The sequence below is a fragment of the Rhinatrema bivittatum genome, chromosome 2 (assembly GCF_901001135.1).
Source record: "Rhinatrema bivittatum chromosome 2, aRhiBiv1.1, whole genome shotgun sequence".
Classification (NCBI taxonomy): Eukaryota; Metazoa; Chordata; class Amphibia; order Gymnophiona; family Rhinatrematidae; genus Rhinatrema; species Rhinatrema bivittatum.
In genome coordinates this window covers 696,788,395-696,807,705 of record NC_042616.1, presented here as the reverse complement: position 1 = coordinate 696,807,705, position 19,311 = coordinate 696,788,395, and the positions used below count along the sequence as shown (strand labels likewise).

The 19,311-nt window shown below is 44.5% G+C and overlaps 1 protein-coding gene across 3 annotated transcripts in view; it reads right to left on the bottom strand.

The window, feature by feature from the left end:
* SLC7A13 (solute carrier family 7 member 13) overlaps positions 1-19,311 on the bottom strand; it is a 147,402-nt gene that overhangs the window by 46,975 nt on the left and 81,116 nt on the right. For all 3 annotated transcript variants that reach the window (XM_029591621.1, XM_029591623.1, XM_029591622.1), the window contains exon 5: positions 9,355-9,478. In XM_029591621.1, coding sequence (XP_029447481.1) covers positions 9,355-9,478 — 124 coding nt within the window. The remainder of the gene's footprint in view (positions 1-9,354; positions 9,479-19,311) is intronic.

The following is a 19,311-nucleotide window of genomic DNA, read 5'->3' as shown; positions in this document are numbered from 1 at the left end:
ATTGCAACTGAGAATATAATACCCCAGAGCTCCTGTGTGTCTAATGCATGAAAGAAAGGTCTGAGCACCAGAAAACAGTAATGTACAAGGTGAAAAGAGCTGTACATTTGGAAAGAATGATAGGCATGCTATAGTTAAGAACATAAGAAGTTGCAATACTGGGTCAGACCGAGGTTCCATCAAGCCTAGCAACCTGTTTCCAAAAGTGGCCAATCCAGGTTACAATCACCTGGCAAGTACCCAAACATTAAACAGATCCCATGCTACTAATGCCAATAAGAGCAGTGGCTATTCTCTAGGGCAGTGGTTCCCAATCCTGTCCCCAGCCAGTAGCGTTTTCAGGATATCCCCAATGAATATGCATGAGAGAAAATTTGCATGTACTGTCTCCATAACATGCAACATTTCTATCATGCATATTCTTTGTGGATATCCTGAAAACCTGACTGGCTGGGTGGTCCCCAGGACAGGGTTGGGAACCACTGCTCTAGGTCAACTTGTTTAATAGCAGTTTATAGATTTCTCCTTCAGGAACTTATCAAACCTTTTTTAAACCCAGCTATACTAATTGCTCTAACCACATCCTCTGGCAATGAATTTCAGAACTTAATTGTGCAATGATTGAAAATGAATTTTATCCAATTTGTTTTAAATGTGCTACTTGCTAACTTCATGGAGTGCCCCCTAGTCCTTCTATTATCTGAAAGAGTAAATTGCTTATTCACATAAATATTGGTGGACATAAACAATTTCTATGTATCCAAAGTCTAATACTTTCTCTTTTTCTTTGGAAGTCAAAATAGTAATTCAATTTAGTAAAAAACAAACAACCCGCCACACACACACACATTGTGTGTGTGTGTGTGTGTGTGTGGGGGGGGGGGGTTGTTTGTTTATACCCTCCTATTTTTGGAGGGTTTGCACATATATCCTGCAAACTAAATTTAAAGTTACCTTCAGCTTCTCTAGTGGCAAAAGATCAGACTGCTCTCTATATACCAGAGGATTGCTGATTCTTTTTTACTTCAGATCAATTCTTAGTTGCTAATAAGGGAGCAGAACCTATGGTACATAACTGGCCCAACCATCTCCTCTTTCCCCCCAATTACCCTATCTTGCAGGAGCAAGTGAGGGGAGGGAATAGGGAAAAAGGTATAATAGTATATTATTGCTGGTAGTTGTCAGCGAGAAAAACTTCTGAAAGTGGGGAAAATATAAAAGGAAGAGAAGATCAATAAATGGAAGAAGTAGTAGGGAGGATATAAAGAACCTGCTTGGAGCCACTGGAGCAGCTGAACAGAAATGTTTTCATCCAGCTCAGGATAAGGAAGTGTAATTGGGAACTGGGGTAGGCAGGGAAGAGTAGTCAAGTATGAAGGGGGCAGGAGCATCAAGTTCATCTTTTTTGTGATGTTGCCTTTTAACCGAACCTCACCACAGTGAACATTTCAAAGAGGAGAGCCCATGTGGTAGGTATGCAAAGAAATTGGAGACTTGGATTTGATATGGACGTACATAGTCTCAGGTGCTCTGAATAGTAGAGGGCAAAATTGTTAGCAGTCAAGCTTGCATGGTTAGCACATGGGGGATCTCTTTACTTGTTTATAAAATGTTTTGTAGTTATGCTGGAGCCTCTTGTTGACCACTAAAGCACTTTGTCACAATAATCAGTCAATTATAACAAAAGCTTTTTGGAGTGAAAAAAGGGGTAGGTGGTGAATGGGGCTGAATCAGTTACGATATAAGTTAGAGAGTAACTCTGGGGAGGATCAGTAGGAAAGTATGTCTAGTATAGCGTTAAAAGCCTGATGCAAGGATCAGGCAAAATTAGGTTAAAAAAAAGTGCAAAGTATCTACAAACCAGTTTGCCTGCAAAGTTGTATCTGTGGTGCATATTTGCTCAAGTCTTTAATTTTCAGCAACTCTTGAAAGGGAAAATAAACTCCACCGAAAATTGTATGCAAGCAAGCTTTTTTACAAAGAACATGGCAGGAACATAAGAATATAAGAAATGTCATACTAGGTCAGACCAAGGGTCCATGAAGCCCAGTATCCTGTTTCCAACAGTGATCAATCCAAGTCACAAGTACCTGGCAAGTGCCCAAACATTAGATAGATCACAAGCTACTATTGCAATTACCGTAATAACAGTTTATGGATTTAACCTCTAGGAATTTATCCAAACCTTTTTTAAACCCAGCAATACTAACTGCTGAAACCACATCCTCTGGCAATGAATTCCAGAGTTTAACTATGCGCTGAGTGAAAAAACAGTTTTCTTTGATTTATTTTAAATGAGCTATTTGCTAACTTCATGGAGTGCCCCTTGGACCATATATTATCTGAGAGAGTAAATAACTGATTTACAATAACTTGTTCAAGTCCTTTAATGATTTTGTAGACTTCTATTATATCCCACCTCACTCATCTCTTCTCCAAACTGAACAGCCCTAACTTCTTTAGCCTTTCCTCATAGGGCAGCCGTTCCATGCCCCATGCCATTTTGGTCGCCCTTCTCTGCACTTTCTCCAGTGCAGCTATATCCTTTTTGAGATGCGGTGACCAGAATTGCACACAGTATTCAAGGTGCGGTCTCAGCATGTAGCAATACAGAGGCATTATGTTGTGTATTGTTTTATGTTAACAGGATCACATGAACAGTGTATATAGATTAATACAAGACACTTTTATCTTTTAGATTCTGTGCCTTGTTTGCACATACTTTTTTGGCAGGCATCTGAAACATGGCCAGAAAAAGGCATGTCCTTGGGCAATGACCTGTAAACACAACCTCACAAGCCAGTTGCTATGCACTGATCATGTCCTCCACCACAAACCTCCCCTCCCATTTTGGTGCCATTAGCCACATATCCATAAGCAGAGATGGAATGGAGAAAGAAAAGTGTCTCTTACCTATGAGCCAAGCATCACCTTATAGGACGGCCTCAAAATTGTCAAAGGGGGCCCACTGCCTACGTATAAAGGAATCGTGCGCCGCTCCTGGGTACCTGGCCACCATGTCCAGGATGCGCATTTGAGTGTCACAGACCACTTGCATGCTGAGGGAGTGGAAGAGCTTTCTGTTGAGGTATGTTTCTTCCCTGTGATGGGGTGGACTGATGGCCACGGAAGTGCAGTCAATAGTTCCAGTGACATTGGGAAAGTGTGCAAAGGCATAGAAACTTCTCTTCAAGTCCATCAAGTTCTGTCTGTCATGAGGAAATTTTATGTACCGATTAAGGCAATCAGTGACAGCTTCGATGACCTGGTCCAGAGAGCATGAGAATGTGCTTTGGGACATTCCCTCCACGACGCCTACTGTGGTTTGGAAGGAGCCGCTTGCCATGAAATGGGGGGCGGCCAAGAGTTTGGTGAGGTCGGGGATGGTGTGGGACTTTATGGTTACAGGATCCAGATCCCCTTGATGTCTTCATAAAATTTCAGGATTGCCCAAGAGCTAAGACCACAAAGGCAGTGCAGGCTGAGAAGACCCAACTGGAACTTCACCTTTACCAGCCCACATTCCCCACAGCTTGAGTCCTTGGGTACCGGGGCTGGCAGGACTTAGGTGCAGGTCTCTCACGGCATGAAACTAGTGAAGAAGGCTGAAGCAGCGATGGGCAGGCAGGAGTTAGGGCAGGTGACAGACAGATGGAACCAGGAAGCAGGCCAAAGGTCAGGAAGGGGAGTGAAGAGCCGAGAATGAAGAAACAGGCTGGAGGTCAGGGCAGGCGGCGGTCAAGCAGAGTTGGAATACTAGGCGAAGGTCAGGAAAGTGGAGGTCAAGCAAAGTGGGAGTACCAGGCAAGTCCAAAACCAGGAAGTCAGTCCAAGGGGCTAGGAGCAGGAAGCAAGGAGCAAGGCAGGAATGCAGGAACAGGTGTCAGGACCGGAATGCTGGATCAGGAGGCAGGACTGGAATGCAGGATCAGAAGGCAAGGCAGGAACACACGATCAGACAACTCAGACTACACATTCAGTAGCTAAGCAGGACCCGTTGCTGAGGCCCCGATGAGGCCCTGATGAGGTCATAGCAAGGGCCATGGGGATTCAGGATCCGTCTCCCCTGCCTTTGGCCCTTTAAGAGGCCAGGCTGTCCCGTGCATGTGCACTGAAAGGGGGGAGAAGAAGAGAGAGCTAAGTGTGGCCCGCACAAAGGATGCCCGATGCGAGGAGCTGCGCACCGCACCGGCCCCGATGTGCATGACAGCGCAATGCGCTGAACGCCAGTCTCCGTACCAGGACATGAGGTGTCTGCCTCGCAGGGCTGGAGGTGAGTGCAGTGGTCCATTGGGATAACCCATGGGCCGCTGAATGTAACAGTACCCCCCCTCCAAGGCCCCCCTCTCGAGGCCCCGAATTAGTGGGGGTACCAGCTCCAAGGAAGATTTGAGTGGAGGATTCCACAACCAAAGGATTAGTTTTGTCTCCTAGTTGATACAATTCTGGGGACTGAAACCTCCCTGTCAAGGGGGAGAAACTCTTCCAATAACGGGAAGGGAGGACTGGCCCTTTGTTGTGGGATGAAGGCCCTCCATTCCCTAAGAGACCAGACAGGCAGAAGCGGGTCACTGTCTCTTGCCCTTCTCCTGTAACAGAAGGGTATTCAAAGTTTGTATTTCTTCATCTTTCTTGCTTAGTAGAGATGTGATCTTTTCCATAACTCAGTTGTGCTCCTTCTTCTGGTCCTCATATTCCAATCTCTCTTGGACCAACTGGTCCTTCAACTGAGAAGAATAGTTGTAATATATCCTTCCGAAGGCCCTGGAGGTGGTTTGAGTCCCTTGTTATCTCTTGTCAGGAGTGTGAAGGTTTGGCAGGGAGGTGGTCACAAGCAGAAAACTGGAAGGCTCTTCCATCTTTAAACAGGAATATGTGCATCCTAGCTTCCAATGGATGAGATCCATTGTGAACCAATTAAATTGGGGTTGGTGCCTCTACAACCACGGTAGACCCAAAATGATGGGACTTATTGTCCTAGGAAGCACATGGAAGGAAATGAGCTTCGTGTGTGTGGATCCTATCTTCAATGTGAGCAGTACAGTGGTTCAAGTGACTAGCCCGGAAAGGGGATCCCCAAAAGCCGAGGAAATTGCCAACAGCGGTATTAGGGGTGTTATGGGGATTCAATACTGGTCTATAATATCTTGTTGTAAGAAATTTTCCCCAGCCCCGGAGTCCACCAGGGCTTGGGTGGAGAAGCATGTGGAGGGTTGTGGAGCAAGGGGGTGGTTAGTCTGAGGGTTGCCTGCTCTGTCACTTTGCGGCATGGGGAAATTCCCTTTCTCTCTGGGCATTGGGCTAACAGATGATCGCTTGTTCCGCAATACAGACAGAGACGTAATTGACGACGTCGGATCTTCTCTTCATTAGTAAGGTGGACACTACCTAGTTGCATGGGTTCTTATAGAGAATCCCCTAAAGAGGGATTGAGATCGATCGTGGAAGAAGACGGCGTTCTGGAGGGGCCCTTTTGAAGTGCGCAGAGCTCCTGAGCTTGCTGCTGGACGCATCTGTCGATCTTCCCCGTGAGATCAATAAGGCCCTCAAGAGAGATAGGCAATTCTCGCGCCACCAACTCATCCTTAATCCTGGCGGCTAAACCCTCCAGGAATATAGTTCGCAGGCAGTCACCCTGCTAGTTCAGCTCTGTGGCCAGAGTTCGGAATTTGATCGTGTATTCCATCAGCGACCGATTACCCTGGTGCAGGTGCAGAAGGTCAGAACCCAACGTGGGTATCCGACTGGGCTCGTCAAAGACCTGCTTGAACGGCAAGACGAATTGCTGGAGATTAGAGAGAAGTGGGTCAGTGCGCTCCCACAGCAGGGAGGCCCAGGCCAATGCTTTCCCATTGAGAAGGGTGAGGATGAATGTTATCTGTGCTGAATCAATTGGGAAGAGTCCTGGCTGAAGAGAAAAATGCATATGGCATTGGTTCAAAAATCGATGACACCGCCTGGAATCTCCGTCATACTATGGTGGTGTGGGCAAGGGAATTGTGATCTGATGGGATTCTGGAACTGGCAATGGAATGGCTGCAGGTGGCGGTGGGGCTGTGGGAAGGGTCAAGGAGTCCAAGCATGCGGCAAGGCAGTTCATATCCGCCACAACAAGTTCTAGGGCTGATTGAATGGTTTGCAATTTCTGGGTGAGGCCAGGAATGGCTTGGAGGGCAGCAAGATCTGCTGGGTCCATGGCCTCAGCACCTGCTGTGAATGTGGACCCTTGAGCCGAGACAAGGTTGGTGTTACCACCAGGAGAGGGCCCCTGTGGTCCTCATCGTTGGGAGGTGGTGCAGGCTGAGAAGACCCAACTGGACCTTCACCTAAGCCCACATTCCCCACAGGTTGAGCCCTTGGGTACTGGGGCCAGCAGGACTTAGGTGTTGGTCTCTCAAGGTGTGGAACCAGAGGAGGAGGCTGAAGCAGCGACGGGCAGGCAGGAGTCAGGGCAGGTGGCAGACAGACGGAACCAGGAGAGGGCCAAAGGCCAGGATGGCCAGCAAAGATGTAAGAATGAAGAAACAGGGCTGGAGGTCAGGGCAGGCGGAGGTCAAGCAGAGTCAGAGTACCAGGCAAGTCCAAAACCAGGAAGTCAGTCCACGGGGCAAGGAACAGGAAGCAAGGAGCAAGGCAGAAACGCCGGAAAAGGAGTCAGAACCGGAATGCTGGATCAGGAGGCAGGACTGGAACGCAGGATCAGAAGGCAAGACAGGAACACAGGATCAGAAGGCAAGGCAGACTACACACTCAGGAGCTTAGCAGGACCCGTTGCTGAAGCCCCGATTGAAGACAGGGCCTGGCCTTAAATAGGCCCTGGCAGATGAGGTCATCATCAAGGGCCATGGGGCTTCAAGACCTGTTTCCCCTGCTGTTGGCCCTTTAAGAGGCCAGGCTGTCCTGCGTGCACATGCCGAAAGGGGGGAGGAGAAGAAAGTCGAGGGCGGCCCGCACAAAGGATGCCCTGATGCGAGGAGCTACACACTGCACTGGCCCCGACATGCATGGTAGTGCAGTGTGCTGAACACCAGTCCCCGTACCGGGACACAAGGTGCCCACCTCGGAGGGTTGGAGGTGAGTGCGGTGGTCCATTGGGATAACCCACGGGCTGCCGAACATAACAAAAGTCCTCAGGCATGCCCAGCAAGGATCTTCATGGTGGAAAGAGATGTTCCTTCTATCTCCTGGGCTGTGGCTGGGTGCGTGTATGCTGCTGGGCCAGGTCCTGAGCCCTCAGCAGCAGAGCCTCTGCCTGTGCTGCTGGCATTTCCCTTGGATGTCTTGGAAGTGGCCAGGAAAGCGATCTAGGTGTCATGGTGGATAATACTTTAAAATTGTTGGCTCGGTGTGCTGCGGCAGTCAAAAAAGCAAACAGTGTTAGGAATTATTAGGAAGGGAATGGTTAATAAAACAGAAAATGTCATAATGCCTCTGTATCACTCCATGGTGAGACCGCACATTGAATACTGTGTACAATTCTGGTCGCTGTATCTCAAAAAAGCTATACTTGTGATGGAGAAGGTATAGAGAAGGGTGACCAGAATGATAAAGAGCATGGAAGAGCTCCCCTATGAGGAAAGGCTGAAGAGGTTAGGGCTGTTTAGCTTGGAGAAGAGACGGCTGAGAGGGTTATGATAGAGGTCTTTAAGATCATGAGAGGTCTAGAACGGGTAGATGTGAATCGTTATTTACTATTTTGGATAATAGAAGGACTGGAGGCACTCCATGAAGTTAGCATGTAGCACATTTAAAACTAATCAGAGAAAATTCTTTTTCACTCACGCACAATTAAACTCTGGAATTTGTTGCCAGGGGATGTGGTTAGTGCAGTTTGTGTAGATGGGTTTAAAAAAAGGTTTGGATAAGTTCTTGAAGAAGTCTATTACCTGCTATTAATCAAGTGGACTTAGAAAATAGCCACTGCTATTACTAGTATCAGTAACATGGGATACACTTAGCTTTTGGGTACTTGCCAGGTACTTGTAAGCCTGGATTGGCCACTGTTGGAAACAGGATGCTGGGCTTGATGGACTCTTGGTCTGACCCAGTATGACAATTTCTTATGTTCTAATTGTCCTTCTTCCACTTCTTGATGTCTTTGATGAGCCTGGTGAGGCATGAAGTGTTTTTGTACAAGTACACTTGACGATGACAAAATGGCATTAGGAATATAGACCTGATTGGTCCAGGAATGCTTTGGTAAGTGTGTGGGGATTGTTTGGTGTGTTTATTGCATGCAATACACGCCACAATATTACCTTGGGCTGTGATAACACCGAAGTTGGACCATACCGCCAAGAGAAAAGGTGTAGCTATTAGCCACATTCCTTAACCGCGATAACATGCAATGCTTATCGCATGCTACACTACCTCCCCCTACTTTACATTTATCCCACTCCAATTCCTCCCACTTGAATATAAATTTTGGTATTTGCATATGCAATTTGCGAAAGGCCGTTTTAGCACACGGCATGGTAGTATCACAGGCAATACCGCTCTATGGCAGGTCTAAGATGGATAAGTATGAATATCACTACTTATCTGGCTAAGTTAATCGGATAAGTTGCACCGTCCTGAATTGCCCAACCATTACTTACGCACCTTAACTACTTAACAGGATAAGTAGCATATCTAGCTAAGTAGCTTTGAGTTCTAGGCTCATACTGTCTTATAATTGTGCAAACGAGTTGCAGACACTGTGTCCCTTTTTACCCTTTATTTTGTTTGGCCTTTAAATTTGGCCTTACTTGTGCTTTTTTTGAAACATAAATGTAGGTTTCTTAATGGTAGATCTAATCCTCCCAGTTTGGTAGGGCTGTGAACAGCTGAGTTTTCCCAGTTAGTTTCAATGACAGGTACTAACTTCTCCCCCTTCCATCGCCCCATATTATATAGGATCTTAATCTCAGTCAAATGGCCAGGAAGAGAAGATTTTAGCCTATGAAACAAATATTACACTTGATTTGAGTCAAAAGCTGAAGACAGGTGAAAGTGGGAGGTATTGGAGATTCACATCATAAGAACTGGAAAGTTACTCAGAAAAAGATATATTTTGGTACTTGTATGCTGTGCTGTCAACCCATCCTTTGTTGATATTTGGCACATTTCAAAATATAAACAAAAGATGTTATCATTTTTTAAATGTGATCTGCATTTAAAAAAAGGATATAACATTTCATAGTATCCAGAGTATAATAAAATACAGAATTTTAAACCATTCAATACAATAACATGGAAGCACATTTCCTTCATGAAGAGGAAATAATTCATGTAACGATTATGGAAAATGGTACCTACTGCAACTAATTGAAGGCGCAATAAAGAACCTTATCTTTATTAATGACGAAGACTTACCACTGCAACCGCGTCACTTGAAAGAACGGCTGGCATATCTAGTACAACGTAGTATGCCACATTTGTCAGCAAATAAATGATAGTCACAATAGGCATTGAAATGGCAATAGCTAGAGGGAGGTTCCTGGAGAGAGGAAAAGAAAAGGAAGTGTAGGTGAAATTAAGAAGACACGCAGTGAAGATTGCTGAGCATTACTTGTAAAGAGATTTTATACAGAGTTCCAGAAAAAATACATAATAAATTAGCAGATTAGCAATACTTCCACTGTGCTTGTTAAACGTTGAAATGACATTTCTTTTCTTAGCCAAATTAAGAAATGCTATGGACGAGAATAAACATGTTTTTGCAAGAATGTAAGATTGCGAAGGTAGTCTTAGCTGATAGAAGGTGAAGGGCCAGCCTGCAGATGTTTCATATAATTGTGAAGATGATCTTCTATTAAATGCTGCATGAGGTTAATTAGTAACGTTAATGATAAACAGTCAATTATTGTGAAAAGTATCCATTTATATTTTATTTGGGTCCCTCTGATATTCTGGACCAGGTCTGATTTTTTATAAAATGCTGTTATGTTATTATGGGTCAGAACTGATAAATACTTAGGGGTCTGTTTGCCATTAAAATGTTTTTCCATATTGTACCTTGCTTCCCCTCTCAAGTTGAGAGTGGGACATTAGCATCAAACTTATATAATTGTGTGGAGATTTGTTTGATTTATTTTGTCTCCCTTATCTATATTCTTTGCACATTTTCTTACACTGAGCTTTATTTTTTTGTTATTTTTAAAAACATTTTTAGCTCTCTGGTGTCCTGCTCTTTCGACTTTCCGCTCAATCAAAACTGGCCCCTACTGGGCTTGTAGTACAATGAACCTTTCATTCACAACAACCTCCAATTTGATGCCCCTTCTATCTAGGCCTAAACATTGCTGCGAGAGTCCCTCGGCCAGGATCTGCAGACTGCGGGCTTTCTCTGGGCAGGCATTCCTTTTGCACCTGGTCCTCAGGTCACTGTGCACAATAGCTGGATCTCCCTCCTCCAGGGGTCAGTGAATGGCATCTCTGTAGCACCTCTGCAGTATCCCCAGCCCCGAGCAGCAGACGTCTGATTCAGGAATTGAACTTTGATCTTGCATAGAGCAGTGCACAGCACTAAATTTGCAATCCAATGTGATCCCTGGCTAGAAGCTACCACATTGCAGATTCTCAGTTGTCCATCCTTATGCAAAGCCCCTAGTTTTCTGCAATTCTGTGGCTACAAAGTTTTTACACAGACTTTGCTCACTACCGCAGAATCTGCTTTCTGTCAGAGAATTTCTTCTTTTTATCATTCTCATTTCAAAATAGTAATTGCACATTAACAATTGTGTGAAAAGAGAGAAAATGAGTTTACAGGTTCAAAAGTATAGGGTCTCTTGTGTGGAAACAAACTTGGCAGTGTTTGTCTAAGACTGAGAGACATGAAACATTGATAGAAACACATGGAGCAGAAAGACTAGTCATGATAAATTTAAATCGCTTGTCATCTATCAAAGAACTATAGCCCAAGAGTCTGAAAGACAATAGTTGAAAGTAAATACTCCTCTCCAACCTTAACCTCAAACATTTTCTCTACGCCGACGACATCCAGATCGTGATACCCATTAAAGAATCTTACACAAAAACATTGGTTCACTGGGAAAACTGTCTCTTCGAAATTAAACATCTCCTGGCTAACCTAAACCTAGTTTTAAACTCCTCTAAAACAGAACTGCTTCTCATCTCCCCAGATAACAATGCCATCTCTAATCCTCCAACTATCCCAACTACTACACAGGTGAGAGATCTAGGAGTATTAATTGATAACCGGATGAACCTTAAAGCTTACATCAACAGAACCACCAAGGACTGTTTCCACAAACTCCAAGTTCTGAAAAGAATTAGACCACTCTTCCACACTCAGGACTTCAGAACCATTCTACAAGCTATCATTTTTTCTAAGATCGATTACTGTAACTCTATCCTACTGGGCCTACCTTCCTCCTATACTAGACCCCTCCAGATGTTACAAAACGCTGCGGCAAGATTACTGACAAACTCCAGGAGGAGGGACCATATATCTCCAATCCTAAAAGATCTCCACTGGTTGCCTGTTCACTTTAGAATCCTCTACAAATCTCTTTCCATAATATACAAAACCATCCATCAACACACCCCACTCGACTTACAATTCCCATTCCAAATTTATAACTCCGCCAGACCAACAAGAGACACACTCAGAGGATCTCTTCAAGTGCCCCCAGCCAGATCTACCAAACACATTACCTTGAGAGATCGGGCCTTTTCAACAGCCGGCCCCCTTCTATGGAACTCCATCCCACCGGACCTTAGACAGGAGCCCAGCCTCCCAACCTTCAGGAAGAGACTTAAGACCTGGCTGTTTAGAAAAGCTTTCCCGAACACCGATTAATTCTATTCAGCCAGATTCTACCACTTCCACATGTAAAAATGTTATTACTAATGTAAATACCTATACCTAATGTTATTCTCTCCCTTTTCTTCTCTCCTCCCAGTTCTTTTACCTTGTTATTTGTAACTGCTTCCTTCTACACAAATAGGTTATTGAATTGTTCACTGTACACCCCTGTTATATGTAAACCGGCATGATGTGTTTGCAACATGAATGCCGGTATATAAAAATTTTAAATAAATAAATAAATAAATAAATAAGGATTTAAAATTAAGTACTGTTTCAAAATACTTATTTAAGATGGGTACTGAACTTGTAATGTTGAATGAATTCGGACAAATTAAAGCAGTCTGCCTATAATGAGATTTGTATTTATACTATTTCCAACCACAGCTACATTAGGGATATTTATAAGAGATGCCAGTTGGTTTGACTTGGCTACATACTGTATAAATTATTCAGTAGCCGTAATAAGATGGCTTTTATTATCTAATTAGTAAAGGAAACATTTCTCTTCTATGTTTAATGGGCTTTCACTATTTAATGGCAGCAGATGCAAAAGTATTTCCACACTGCAAGTATGCTGCATGACCAGCACAGACTGCATAATCTACACTCAGGCTACCACAGGAAATAAAGAGCCCCGAGTTCAACTCACCCGTGGCTCAAACAGGAGCTGGAATCAATTAGTTGGCAAAGGGAAAACTATAGCTATGCTTCTACCAACGCTAATAACCTGCACCAAACTTCCTGGAAGCGTCAAGCCAAGGACTCTGAAAGATGTAAAAACGAAGTCCATCCTGTGGATGGAACTGGCTCACTTCATGCAAATTCAGCATCAGTGACACAGCTTCATGTAAGCAAGCGTGTTTCTAGTGAATCTCCACTGAATTGGATTGAGGAAGGAAGAAATGAATGTAACCACACAGTGCTCCAGTAGTGCTAAGGGGAAGGCATGCTGTCAGAACTGGATGTTGCTGCGAAGGAAAGGGACGCATTATCTTTTTGAGTAAAATCCTGCTGTGTCTTCAGCTTGGTGACAAGTCTGCGTTCTCAGCCAGAGAAGCAGGGCAACAGTCAGGTATAGGAATTTTTTTCTTTTTTTGGAACCGTAATCTGTTGGAAGGGGAAAGACTGTATTATACTGATACTTTGCTGCGAGTAGCCCCTTTTGTTACTGTTGTTGCTAGCACTTACTTTGCCAATTTGTTTGAATCAAACTATTATCTCAGGAGAATAAAGGAAAATCTCTTGGAAACAGCACTTAGGATGGACAGTACACTTATTTTTGGTATGATAAGGCTGTGTGGTTTCCCTACCGGAGTGTTAAGGAAAATGAAGGTAACCACCCCTCCCCCTCATCCTGGTTGGCTTTGACCTTGGCCTGGGAAATCTGGGCTACATGTGCTTTGTAGTGAGCTGATTTCCCCCCCCCCCCCCCTCATTTTCCTCTCATCATGGTATGCAATAAAGTGAAATGGCATGGAATGTTTCAGTTACGTTTCCAATTTTTGCCCTAAGAAGAAATGAAAAGTGGTAGAATGGTTCCTATTCTCAGGCCCTGGTTGGGGTAGAGGTGACCCACAAATCTGCAGAAAGGTAGAAAGCAAGGAATACTCCCGAAGTCACAGCACAGGCACAGCAGCAAGCAGCAGAGTCAGTTCCAAGCCAAAGCCAAAACAAGGAAGTCAATCTGAGGTGCAGGCAAAGAGACTGGAAAGCAATGGATGAGCAGCAGGAAATGAAGACGATCCAGGCAAGCAACAGAAGGTGCAAGCAGGCAGGAAAGCAGGAAGCAAGTATTCTGAGGGCTGACCTTTATTATCAGTTTTTATTTTATTTTTCCTGGGCATTTTAATGTTACAACAAAACAAAATTGGTAGAAAAATGAATTTGATATAACAAACAGAAGAAAAATCAGTGGAAAAGTCATTTTTCTACTTATTTTCTTTTTGTTGTAATAGTGAAATTCCCAGGGAAAATAAAATAAAAACTGAAAATGAAAGTCCCTAATTATGTGTTTGTTGATGTATTTGTAAGGAGGCCAGAAAACTGTTTCTAACTGGTAGGGCTTTGAGTCTCAATAGAGCCTGACTATGAGCTGAGAAAGAGCAGCAGTAGTGAAGGTGTCTGACCCTCCTCAGTGGGAGGTGTCTTGAATTATACAAAACTCCCTGAGCATCATGGTTCAAGGTCTTCAGACCTCGTCTCTTTCAGAGAGAGGTTCTTTGGGATGGACTCCCCAAGAGAGACCACTGCTTGTCCTGTCTCCTGGCCGGGAAAGGTTGCTGGGGCCCAAGATTGAGGTGCCCAGGCCTTCAAGAACTAGGGAGAAATAGTTTTGGGGTCCAAAGGGACCACTGAGACTTCTGGAAGAATCAGAGATGGTCTAAAGGAAGAGAGGGGTTTATTCCCTACTCCTAGGTTGTCTAGAAAGATTGCTTCAAGTTCATAAAGGGAGTGGAGTTCCATAGCTGGAGTCATAAGCAGACTTGGATTTAGCAATAGGCACACTGGGGGGGGGGGGGGGGGGGGGGGCAGCAGGCCAGCTGAAGATTTGCTGCCAACCAGTTGTGCTGAGCCTTACTCAGCAGAGAACAGCTTTCTGTTTCCTGCTCCAGCCCCTCCCCTGTCAGTGCAGAGATCAGGAGTAGAGGGGTGAGGCTGCAAGGGACAGAGCAAAGAAATTGCTCTACTGGATTCCAGCCTCTTCCCTTCTGTTCAGTGCAGGGAACAGGAGGGGAGAGGTAAGGCCAGAGCACACAGCAGGGAGCAGAGAAAAGCCACTCTATTCCCCAATCCAGCCCCTCTCCTCCTGTCAGTCAGGGACAGGAAGGAACGAGGTGAGCATGGAGCAGATAGAGCAGATCAAAGGCAGCTGTGCTTTACACCTTCTACTCTGTTGTCCCTTGCTTTTTGGTTTTTTTTTTGGGGGGGGGGGGGGTTAACAGTATCAACACTGCCTTTGTATGGTACATGTGGCAAAATCCTAAATCCGTCGCTGGTCATAAGGAGGACTGTCAAGCTTGGAGAACAGTCATACTAGAGCTGCTCTCTGAGGAAAGGCTCCTTTGTCTTTGTTTAAGGAAGAGCATCCCATTCTAATTCACTGGAATACAGACAGTTGCATCCAGATTTGAAGGTACCATTGGGTAAGTGCCCAGGGAGGGTTTTCCTTGTCAAAAGTACCTACTACAGGCAGGGAGTGGAGACATACTATTGATTAAGACTGTGATTTCTTGGAGCTTTATGTTCCTGTATTGAATATGCACTAATTATAAGTGTACGCACTATCAAGTAGATTTTGAAAGGCCCACATGAGTAAAATCAGGGAGATGCGAGCATGGCCGGGCCTTGCGAGCTCCGAGCGCATTTTTAAATTCTGGCCATGCATGTATCTCCCGATATGTGCAGCATTGCCGGGCCTGAAGCAAGGGGTGGACCGGGGACAGGGTCTGGGCAGGGCGGGGCAGAAGCTGGCTGGGACAGTGGCCATTAGGCCCTGTCCCGTGGAAGCACAAGCTGGCAGCTGGCCAGCGCGCAGAACTTACCCCTGCTCAGAGGAGCAGGTAAGTTCTTAAACAAAAAAAAACCAAAACAAAATGCTAGTTAGGGTAGGTTTAGGAGTCAGGGAGGAGAGGAGAAGAGGGAGGAAGGATAGGGTTAGAGTTAGGGAACTGGGCAAAGGCTTGATGGTTTCGCCATGCGATTCTTTTAAAATCCTGCCCTGCACGTGGAGGAAGCCACCCTCCCACACATTCTCATGCAGACATTAAAATCCGGCTGTCATTAAAATCACATGCTGATGCACGCATTTTATAAAATAGCCGTGGCCATGTTTGTGCGCCGGAAACCACACGCACATGGACGCGTGCGTGGGCCTCTTAAAATCTAGCTTTATGGTTTCCCCCCTGTAATCAAGTCAGCAGAAGATCTCCAAACAAGCCTAAGGACATTGAAAGACTTGTTCTCTCCTCTTGCTTTGGAATACATCAGGAGAAAAAATAGCCCATGATCTGCCATGTGAGTCCCTGCCACTGAGAAGAAGTTGGGACAGGGCCTACATATAATATATTTGTTATATTTTTATGCTAATATAACCCCTAGGCTGAGAGTCCCGGATAAGATCCCAGGAACCACACCTCAAACTTATGCCTTGCTTTTGCTCAAATTCCACTACAGAGTATCAAGCATTGATGAACATTCAGCTATAACTACAGTAATAAATACGCTGGAAGCTTTAGGCGGTTTCCAACATAACTTTTACTGATAAATTGTGCAGTTGATGGAAACATTCTTTACAGCTTTGAATGTCTCAAAATACGTTGTTACATATTTAGTTCTTGAATAAATTTGCAACCTTTTCTCTTTCAATTAATTTATATTGATGCGCCAATCCAATTCCAAATAAAACGTTTATTATTTCTCTTTCTTTCCAATCAATGTGGGATAATTTGTAATCTCGCTCCCAATTGATATGATAGTCTTTTTTTAGTCAACCTCCAGTAGTTCTTCAGTCCACTTGTGCCCTTGGAATGAGAGACACTGTTTCTTAGATTACATACACTGAGCATCTGGGTGAGTACTCAGGCATGTTAGAAAAAAATAAATATCAGGGAAACCAAAATATGAGATGAGGATGGTGGAAAACTCCTACCGTATCTCAGGAAACACAAAAATAGACCTGGTTCCAGACATGGTGCTGAAAGATTCAGACACCATTCTTCCACAAAGGTGAACGCTTTCTTTCTCTACTCTGAACCCAGGTCTCAATCCTAGAGACCCCAGAGGTCTTCCTCCTTAAAAATAAAAGAATCCAGGGAACAGCCTTTGACATGCTGTCCCTGGTAGGGTCAACTAAACATTTCACACCTTAAAATGGTGGCAGGGATGTATATACTCTAAGAGCACATCATTCAAGACTGCCGCATGGGGAAGTTACAAATCTACACTAACAATTCTGTTTCCTCCCCTTTATTAATTGGAACATTGCTTGTGGTCAAGATCCATTGAGATCTCTACAGTGAGGCCAATTTTCAGTAGGCCATTTATTGGATTATTTATCGGAGTAACGTTAGCCAGATAACTTATCCTGTATATTCATTAGTATAAATGTCATCGGTGACAGGGCGAGCGCATCCATTAGATGAACTTAGGTGGTCACCTATGGTGCTGACCCTTAGGGGGCATTGAAGAGCAGCCAGGTGGTGCCGCTCACATGGCTCGCGGCCCTGAGAAGCATACAATGAGCAGCATGAATGAGGTAAGAGGAGTGAGGCCCAAGACTGGTGGGGGCGGTGTGACGCGAACAGGGGGGATGGGTGGACCCAAGACAGAAATCATCTAGGGTACCTGTTACCTTTGCACTGGCCCTGATCGCTGAATATACTTGCTTAAATTATCCAGCTACGTGTAGCCGGACACTTTAAAACCTAATTGTCTATTTTTGATCTGGTTAAGCAGAGATCTGTAAAAGGAAAATAAAATTTATGTAAAGGGGCCTGTGGCCCATTTCTTTTGATCCTTTATCCAAATTATAAATGAGGCCCTGTTGGCCTTGCATCTGCCACCCCTCAAATCCAATAAAGTATATTTAAATGTCCCGGGCCCACCAACCCCATTAGTGATTTAAACAAATGGTAAATCTTCCCCACCCCCACCCCCTCCTCCAAACTCCGCTACCCACCCATGGCTTAAGATATGGCCGGTTCATACCCCTCTGGATCCCTCCTCCTTTCCGCCGATTCCTCACAGTCCATGCCAGGAGTGGGGTATTACCTTAGCGTCTCTTGGTGCTCCAGTGCTGAGTCTGTCACATTCAGCACTGGAAGCGTAAATAGTGAGTAACTTAAGCTTCCAGCACTGAATCTGACAGACTCTTTGCTGGGATGCCGGGAGCCCACCCCCCCGATCCCAGCATGAACTGTGAGGACTTGGGGGGTGGGCTAGAGGAGAGGTCCTGGGTGGATCCGGGAGGGGGGGGGGGGAGGGATGAGTGTGGACTGGCCACATCTTAAGCCATGGGTGAGTGTGGGGAAGATTTACTATTTGATAAAATTACTAATCGGGATGGTGGGCCCAGGACATTTAAACATACTTTATTGGGTTTGAGGAGTGACAGATGCAAGGTCGACAGGACCTCATTTATAATTTGGACAAGGGATCAAAAGAAACGGGCCACAGGCCCTTACATATGCTTGGTTTTTTTTCCCCTTTTACAGATCTCTGCTTAACCTGATATCTCTGAAGATATCCAGTTAGGTAGCTAGTTATCTGGCCACACAAGGCCACATAACTTTAGACCTGCCCAGAAGCAGGTCTAGAGTTATCTGGCTAACTTAAGCCAGATGTACCCAATGTTCAGCTAAGTTAGCAGGATATCTCAGCCCCTCCCTGGAACGCCCCCAAAACACCCCTTTTTTTCCAGCTGAATTATAGGCGGATAACTACTTATCTGGCTATCATTTAGATGGATAAGTGGTTGAATATGCCATATTTGCCATTTAGACAGATAACTTGGCTTTTGAATATTGACCTCACTATGTTTCAAGGCTTCCTGAGTCATTTTTTGAGGAGGGCAACATATAAATCAAAAGTGTAATGTAATATAAGATAAAGTCCAAGAAATCAGTTCTGCTAGCAGGAATCCCGTGCCACAAAGGAATTGAAACATTGCAGTTAATTTGGGCTGGACCCTGCTGATACCAATGAGTTGACTTCTGGCCACAGCCATCAGAAGCAGATAGGAAAAGATGAACTTGCTGGGAGAATCTGGGCAACATTTGAGTTTGTGGCTCACTGACAAGATTCCCTGCTATTGGATTCAAAGGTTACTAATTCAAGGCAGGCTTGGCTTAACACCTGTAGACTATAATGGGTGCTATTTAGCTGCGGCAAGGGATTATCTGGAAATAAAATACTCCAGCCCCTAGACAGAAGAAAATGTTTGTGATTGAGAGCTGTAAATGCAAATAAAGGTCATGTAAGTGTGGTTAAAAAAGCTGGTTCATGGGCAGAGTGGAGGACATTATGGAAGAACTCCTATGCTGGCTCCACCTTCAAAGCACCATGAATATCTTATTTTTAGCCACAATGAATACCTTTTTGACCGACGTGAATATCTTCCACATGTATCCTTTTACAACAGTTGATAGCCAGCAAAACCTGAACAGTAGTATTCTGATCCCATATATTAGAAAGTAAACCCTTGCCTTTCTGTAGAAAAATGCTTTGCCGGAGGGGGCAGTATTCTTATCATCTCTCAGAATCTCAATAATGAGATAAAATATTTCTTTTATCAGTTTAGTTGCGTACACTTTAAAGAAACATGAAAAATCTGGTTCATATAAGACTGGGATGCAAGATTCGGGTCTTTTGTCTGTGAACAAATGCATTCCAATGTGGTTTATTTATTTAGTTTATCCTTATGAAAGAATTCTGCCCCTCTAAGAACTACAGTGCTTTGGTTTTTCTTTTTTATCATGGTGCTATCTCCCCAGGTATCTTGT